Source organism: Pongo pygmaeus, chromosome 5, assembly GCF_028885625.2.
Source record: "Pongo pygmaeus isolate AG05252 chromosome 5, NHGRI_mPonPyg2-v2.0_pri, whole genome shotgun sequence".
NCBI lineage: Eukaryota > Metazoa > Chordata > Mammalia > Primates > Hominidae > Pongo > Pongo pygmaeus.
The window spans coordinates 111,465,123-111,473,692 of record NC_072378.2 but is presented as its reverse complement, the minus strand read 5'-3'; the positions used below and the strand labels follow the sequence as shown (position 1 = coordinate 111,473,692).

The 8,570-nt window shown below is 46.6% G+C and overlaps 1 protein-coding gene across 5 annotated transcripts in view; it reads left to right on the top strand.

Moving 5' to 3' along the window:
• Nucleotides 1–6,258: 6,258 nt before the first annotated feature.
• Nucleotides 6,259–8,570, top strand: part of REV3L (REV3 like, DNA directed polymerase zeta catalytic subunit) — a 186,962-nt gene continuing 184,650 nt past the window's right edge. For 2 of the 5 annotated variants that reach the window (XM_063667083.1, XM_063667082.1), the window contains exons 1-2: nt 6,538–6,884; nt 7,111–7,574. In XM_063667083.1, the coding sequence (XP_063523153.1) occupies nt 7,436–7,574 (139 nt within the window). In that variant the 5' untranslated portion in view covers nt 6,538–6,884; nt 7,111–7,435. Of the gene's footprint in view, nt 7,575–8,570 lie in introns of all 5 variants that reach the window. The other 3 variants (XR_010126842.1, XM_063667084.1, XM_054492231.2) reach the window with 2 other exon arrangements.

Below are 8,570 nucleotides of genomic sequence, written 5' to 3'. Positions count from 1 at the left end.
TTTCAAAAAGAATGGCATGTTTACGAAGCTATAATACCTCAGTGGTGCTAGAAGATAAATGGAAAAGGTGAAAAGGTATGAAGCCGAATATCTATCTGGGCCAAATCATGAAGTTGGTATGCCATAAACACTGTTTTTATGGCAATAGATGATAATTTGATGTAGACGATAACTTAAAATTTATGTGGTACACAGATCACCCTTGCAGTACAGTAGAAAATAAAATTAGTGGGGCATAAGCCAAGAGACCAATCAAGTGAGTACTGCAATAGTATACCTAAAGCTAGTGAAAGGCTACAAAAGGACAATGATTATGTGGACAAAAATGGGGAATATTCAGGAGAAAGAATAGGCAGGACTTGAAGTATGAATGCTGGCGGGGGGGGGGGGATTACAGCTAAAGTGTATTCAGATTGTGCTAAGTATTTTTGGCAATACTTTATTTAATCCTTATAATATCCCTAATAGGAATGGAAAGCAGTCCAATTTGCTAAAAGGTTAATTTGCCAACGAATCAGTTTGCTATATTTACCAAATACTTGTTTTAGAGAATATTCACCCTGAATATATTTAATAAATGTATTCTTTTTTTTTTTTTTGAGATATGATCTTGCTCTACCACCCAGGCTGGAGTGCAGTGGTGCAGCAACCTCGACCTCTTGGGTTCAAGTGATCCTCCCACCTCTCAACCAAGCAGCCTCTCAGTCCCACAGGGTTTCACCATGTTGCCTAGGCTGGTCTTAAACTTCTGGGCTCAAGCAATCCTCCCACCTCTGCCTCCCAAAGTGCTGGGATTACAGGTGTGAGCCATCGTGCCTGGCCAATGAATGTATTCTTGGTACACTTTTTTAATGAATTCACTTTTGATGAAATGATTTAGAACCTAAGGTAAGTATACTTTTACCCCTGTTTTATTGAAGAGAAAACTGAGGTTCATAGAAACTGAAGTTCACAGTTAGCAAAGGCAGAATCAGGTCTACAGAGCTAGAACTTTTTTTTTTTTTTTTTTTGAGACAGGGTCTCACTCTGTTGCCCAGGCTGCAGTACAGGGGCAACACTATGACTCCACTAACTCAGTCATAGATGTAACATGTTTGTCTTATATTAACTTTATTACTCTTTTGAGTTCTTGCACCTCATAGGTCCACCAGAATCCTATGCTCATGAGGCTCAAGGCTCACTGCAGCCTTGACCTCCCCAAGCTCAAGTTATCCTTCCATCTCAGCTCCCAAGTAGCTGGGACTACAGGCATGCACCATCACACCCGGCTAATTTTTGTATTTCTGGTAGAGATGGATTTTTGCCACGTTGCCCAGCCTGGTCTCGAACTCCTGGGCTCAGGCAATCCTCCCGCGCTGGCCTCCCAAAGTGCTGTGATTACAGAGTTGAGCCACTGTGCCTGGCCCCGACAATGTTAATATTCTTAAATGAAGAACTATACCTTAAAAAAAAATAGATATAATGAAACTAAATTCCAAATCCAATGTAATAAGAGTAGCATATCTTATTATGACAACTTTCTTAGTTTTTCCTGGGGGCTACCTGATGAAGATAATTCTGTGGTGCTCTGCTCTTTCCTTTTTTTTTTTTTTAAACTCTCAGAAATTGCCATCTATCTGGAGTCAACTACCATTTATATGTGACACATAGAACCCACTAACCACCTTTAAATTGTCATCTCAAGTATTTGTTTCATCATCAATGTAGGTGGTATTATTTGTTTGACAATACGAAAAAAGTCATAATTCTGCTTTCCGGGATATGAGAATTTGAAATCTTTTTTAACTCAACTCTGTAGTGCTCATGGTTCACAGCTGTACAAAGTGGAGGCCACTCTAGGAGTTCAGTGGAGAGCGGCAACTCCTCTTTGGGAACATTTAGAAATAAATGGGGAATTTTTTATTGTTACAGTGGCATGTAGTGCACGGGGGCCAGGGATGTTAAATGTCCTGCACAATGAAAAACTGTTCCACCAAAAATGCCAGAAGCCCCATTTGAGAAACCCAAGAGCTCAGAGCCATCAACTTCATGAACATGCGACAAGTATAGTCACACAGGGCCCAGTGCTTGGTTTAATGCTCTGCAGTCACTGTCTTGAAAATTGTAATACTTTTATGTTTGACTATCTGTTTTGTAAGTCCAGTGGTATAGCAGAGCATAATATGCAAGCAGAGGTATGTATCCTTTCTTCCTTGCCGTTCTATTTGCATATGGTCTCCATGATGCCTCATGACAAAGGATTCTGGTGGACCTATGAGGTGCAGGAACTCAAGACAGTAACAAAGTTAATACAAAACAAGCATGTAACATCTATGACTGAGTTAGCGGAGGCATAGACAGTTCCAAGAGGCTACACTTTTCATTCAAATCAGAACTTGCTTCAGGTGCAGAAAGAAGGCAACAGCATCTTTAAGAAACACAAGTGATTACATCACATCCTTCCTTACTCATGTGTTACTTACCACTATTAGCCAACCATTTACACAAAAAATGATGACAAAGAATGAAAGGGAAAGTAGGGCAACTCAGCACTCCCTTTCCTTTCATCCTTCCTTACTCATCAGTAAGCAGAAGATGGAGAATGTTGGTAGAATGTGTGCATATCAAGAAGGAAAACAAAAATAGTTTAGTTTTATGCAGAGTTTACACTGCTCTGATAGCACAAAATACATATGCATTTACAAACTATGAATTGTATAATTTTGGTGATTCCACATACAATTGAAATGCTCTATTTGCATTTTAAAATGGCATTACACAATATAAAGATGAATGGTAAAATTCATCTAAGAATTAAAAAATTTAATTTTTCTTCTCATAGAATGACATTAAAAAGCAAATTTAAAAACACTATGACAAGTGGAGAGAGCGACGACAGAACAAAGAAAAAGCTTTATATTTTAATACAGATAATAGCACATTTTCCCCTGTGTTGGAACAAGAGGCCTTACGTTTTCATTTTGCTCTGGGCTCCACAAATTACGTAGCTGGCTGTGACTGGGCTGGTTGAAGCAAAAAGGGATTAAAAGATACTATTTAGTTCACAGATCTCTCAGAGGGCCAGAGAACCAGACTTGGATAAACCAAGCTAGAAACAACATCCAAGAAAAACCAAACCACAAAGAACACCCATCCCACATCACAAAGCTATTCTAGTGGAAACCCATCCCAGCACTGCCTGCCAGTCAGCACCTATGACTCTAGAACAGATGCCACAACTCCTCCCTACCTACCCAGAGGAACCAGATACCTCCTTCATGGTATTTGTCAGAAGATACTTATCTCCCTGAGTGCAGTTGAAGCATCATGTTGCTTGCTCTCACATCCATGTCCGGAATGGGTACATCTGATTGCTGGAAACTAGGTCATATACTGAAGCCAGCTTCTGATTGTCAACATCCTTTCCAACTAACTCCACATTTACTGAAGTCACTCTGGTAGGGGACACATTTGTACCACGTAGTCCCAACTAGTTGGCAGGTTGAGGTGGGAGGAGCCTAGCAGTTCAAGACCAGCCTGGGCAACATCGTGAGACCCTGTTCCTCAAAAAGAAAGCAAACCGAATTGGCCAACGCTACAAATTAGGGCCTTCCCTCTTCTCCAGCCATTGTTAAACATTTACTGATCACACCATTGATCTCACACCAGCAATCTAGCTGCAAAGGAGTCTGAAAACTGTAGTTTGTTTTCCAGCTTTTAAAGTACAGAAAAGTAAGCAAGAAGGGGGTTGGATGAATACTGAATAAGCCATCTTATAGTATCTGCCACAAAAGTATGGTAGCTACTACTGTCTGTTCTAGATTATAAACTGCTGACAGGCAGATGTTAACAGATGTTGAACAGTATTGGTAAAGGAGACTTGGTAGGCTTTTACTTGAAGGCAGACATGCTAAGTACATGTCAGTGAACTAGAAGAGATGATTAAATGTTAATTGATATGATTAAAATACATTTTTAGGATGCTAGACTATAAACCTTATAAGGGAAGGGACCATGTCTGTTTTGTTTCTCACCATATCTCAAATCTCCTGGCAAGAAATAGCCACTTAAAAAAAAAAAAAGCACAGTCAGGTGTGGTGGCTCACACCTGCAATCCCAGCACTTTGGGAGGCCAAAGTGGGCAGATCACGAGGTCAGGAGTTCGAGACCAGCCTGGCGAACATGGTGAAACCCCATCTCTACTAATAATACAAAAATTATCCAGGTGTGGTGGCACATGCCTGTAGTCCCAGCTCCTCGGGAGGCTGAGGCAGGAGAATTACTTGAACCCGGGAGGTGGAGGTTGCAGTGAGCCAAGATTGCGCCACTGGACTCCAGCCTGTGTGACAGAGTGAGACTCTGTCTCAAGAAAAAAAAAAAAAAAAAAAAAGCATTAAGGATATTAAGTATAGAGTTCAATTTTTGCATTTCTCATACTGTATGTAGATAAGGCAATTCCAAGTGATTTTACTGTTTCTCAATGAATCAGACTTCTGGATATGAACATTTTACTATATTTTCACATACATTATCTCATTTGAGCCTTACAACATCCCTGAGAAGTTAAAACAGGAATTACTATCCATTTCACAGATGAGGAAATAAATTCCAAAAAATAAGTGATCACTTAGCTAAATGATGGTTTAAAATTCACATTCTCTGACTCAAAATTCCAGAACTTTTTCTTACTTCAGGAAGAATATATATATAAAACACATTTGATAGTGGTTCATTAGGGGGCTATTGTCAGGTTTTCAATTTGAGCATCAACTTAAAACTAAATTACATGCAATGAACACAACATTCCTAATTTCATGCTGCAAATGTTTTTCTTCAAGAGTGAACATTCTTGGAGTTCTAGAAGGATTTGACTTGTGGTTGCAACTGCCTTTTCTTAAAGTAAATAATGTTGATTCAAGAGGTAAGGGGAAAGAAACCCTCTTCTAGAAATCGCAAATCTGTTAATTTGATGCTTTTATCATTTTCTAGTTAGGAATATTATAATTTAAGAGTTATGGATACACTGATTATAATATAGTACAAGGATTCTCAATTTTATTTTGCTTAAGAATCACGGGGTGGCAAGTAGTGTTGCTAACAATACAGATTCCCAGGCCCCATCCCCCAAAATATAATTCAGTAAGAGCCAAAATATCAACACTTAAAGAATTCTAGGTGTCATGGAACACTGAGAATCACTGATATCGTGTATCTGACATTCGGCGTGTACAAAATATTTATTTTATCAAAAATACATTTTAGCATGGTATTCATATTTTAAAATCACTTCTATAGCCTTCTAAAATTTCAAATCAAGAGATTTTGCCTCTTAAAAATATTAGCTAATTTCCAGCATATTAGTAGAAATCTTGCCACCTATGTTTATAATCATGCGCTGAGGTTAAAAACTACAAGCTAATTTACTGTAGTAATCAGTCTCAAATCCCTCGGAGCGGAAGTTCTTATTATAGCATTTATATGTTAGGGAATTTATAGACAGCTTCTTACCAGTGAGCTGTCTCTTTGGGCCTTTTGATTTTCCTATTTGAAAATCCACAACGGTTCCAAACGAGTAGCTCTCACACCACTTCAAATACGTGGCAACCTGGTAACCATTAAAATGCACCTGTATAACACATAAATGTAAAAGAACGATCTCTACTTGGATGGATTAGAAATGTGTCAAGAGTCCTAATTCAGGGGCAAATTTCGAACTTGAACCCACGCTTTCTGCCTCCTACAGCTTGCATCTTTTTGTTGACAAGAAACCCTTCAGGATTAGTTTTTAAGAGAAACCTTCCCGTTTTACATATGTAGAAACTGAGCCCAACGAAACAAAATTATTTGTCCAAGGTCACGCCCAATATCAGTGGCCAAGTCAGAGAGGAATCCGTTTCCAATTTAATAGCCAAGCAAGCTGCATGTTACTACTCTTTAAAACAAAAATTCCCTAACCGCATCGCTTCACCCCCTCTCGATTTTTGAATAAAGTTGTTTATTCAAAACGGCCCTTCCCCACGGTGGTGCTTTTATGCCTTCGGGTAGTAAAACCTTCCATAACGTGTTAGTGAAAAACACGAGGAGGCCACGTCTAACGCGGTGACTTTCACGGGCCTTTTTCTTTGGCCAAAATTTTCTCGGAAAGACAGTTAATCCTACATTCCGCTGGGGGAGGAGCGACGAGGGAGGAGGGAGGTCACCGGCAGCTGACAAGTCCTTACATGTACTTGCGCGTGCCCGGGACGCAGCCTGCGGGGCCGAGGAAACCAACGAAGGATGTATTAAGGCGAGAGGGAAGGAAGGGGGCGGCAGAAAAACACGGTAGTGGGAAATCCCTGTGCACTGGATCTGCCAACCCCTCGCAAAGCTGAGAAGAGCCGTGCGAGAATAAATCTCATTAAACGGCCCGGCGCAGACACTGCAGCAGCAGAAAGGAGGGGCACGGCGGCTCGCGCGGCACGTTCGGGAAGGGGGAACGCCAAGGCGGCCCTTTTATAGGCCGAAGCCCGCGCCCGCGCGCCCCCACCCTTCGCACCGCCCCCGGGCCACGCGCGGAGCCGCGGCGTTACCTGAGAAGGGCCGGCTGCGTCCGCACCCGGCCCCGCCCGTTCCGCCGCCCGCCCTTCCCTCCCGCGAGGCCGCAGCGGCACGAGATCTGCGCCTCGCCTCCCTCCTCCCGCGGGCGGATTTTCTTACCTTGTGAAAAACCGTCTCAGCGGCTGCCCCCGCCTCCTCTGCTGGATGTGAAATGGCGGTCCGCGAGGCAAGTGTGAGCACCGCAGCTCCTGCCAATCCCGCATAGCCGCCAAAACGGCCCCGAACACTGGCGCCCCCCTCCCGCAAGATCCTCGGAGCCCATCCATGAGCTCGGTGCTCCGCCGCCCCTTCCGCTGCCCCTCACCCAGGTGACCGTGCCCGCCAGCCGAGTCATCGATCCCGCACGGGCCCTGCCGGCCGCCGGCCGCCTCCCTCGCCGCGTACCTGGGGGAGGGGGAGAAAGCACCTCTCGGCCCCCGCCCTCCGTGTCCCGCCCGGGCGCCCGCCCTCTCGCTCCTTTTCCCGCCGAGCCCCCTCCCACGCACTACTCGCAGCCTCTCTTAGCCACACACACCCCCCCTCCCCTCCCCCCAGTGGTTGCGTCCGTGACATCATCATCATGGCAACAAGAGCTGCAGCCCGGGACCGAGGAGCCCGTGTGATTCCCGGCGGCGGCGGCAGTGGCGGCAGCACCAGCATCGACGAAAGCTCGAGGGCTTCTCTCCTGCGGCCCCTTGCCGGGTGCTCCTGAGGAGGCGGCGGCAGCAGCGCCTACATCGCCCCGCCCGCCGCCGCTCCTTGAGGTGTCTGTGTGTGAGGGGAGGGGGCGCCGCCGCCGCCGCTGCGGAGGGAGCCGCCGCCGCTGCTGCTGCCGCTGCCGGCTCGCCAGTGAAGGGAGGCAGTGGCGGCGGCGGCGAACATGTTTTCAGTAAGGATAGTGACTGCAGACTACTACATGGCCAGCCCGCTGCAGGGGCTGGATACCTGCCAATCCCCCCTCACCCAGGCCCCTGTCAAGAAGGTGCCGGTGGTGCGAGTCTTCGGAGCGACCCCGGCAGGTAAGCTGGCGCCGGGCGCGGGGCGGGAGCGGGAGTCGGCGGGGCGCCGGGGCCGCCCTCCCCGCCGCGCACACGCGCGCACGCCGCCGGCGCCGGCCGTCTCCGTGGATCGCTGCCGCGTCTTCCCTCCCCTCCGCCCTCCTCGCCTTTTCTCTCGTGCGTGACAAGAGGCGCAAAAATGTGGGTCCGCGCGAGCGCTGCGCGGCGCCCCCACCCCCGGGCAGGGAGGTGGCGAGCGCCGCGTGTTTACACTACGTGTGGCGGCCGGGAGCGGGAGCCGCACTCCAGGGCGCGGGCCGGGGGAGCGAAAGCCGCGAGCGCCCCGGACGGCGGGCCAGGTGGCCGCGCCATGTCCATCGGTGGACGGGTTCGTAGGGCCCGCTCTGAGGTCGGTCGCTAGTGGGACATCCCTTGTGTCCCCCAAGTGCCGCTTTCTGGAAACGGGGAAGTGTCAGCCTTGTCAGTCGCTCCCCATGGTCTCTTCTCACCCTCGCTCTCCTCTGCCAGTTCCGGAGATGCAGTGGGCCGGAGACAGTGGCGCCTGGGGCCAGATAATCTTTCTCGCTGGGATGACCGTGTGGCTCTGCAGTGAGTGCAGGTCGTCACTCCTTGGAGTTTAGTGCCTGAGCGTCTGGGGACAGGGCAGCATCCTCAGGTGCAGTGCTTTCAGGAAATGTGCATCCATGGAAGTAGGAAATGCGTGTTTATGTTGCCCAACCTAAAACATCACAGTTAATGGGGTGAATTTATTAGGAACCACAGCCATACTCAGCAGCACAGACATTTTGAAATGCTCCTAGGCTGGGCTGTAGGGTTGCGTTTTAAGTACAGGTATATATTTTTTAAACACAACTATGTTGAAGAAGGGGTGGAAAGGGGAGACAGCCGTGACAGAAGGTACGTTCTCAAAAACTCTTGGGGCTTATGATAATATAAAAAAGATAGAGGCCCAATTTACTAGGTGTTTTAAAATGGTTTTGCTTTTTTGCATGCTTT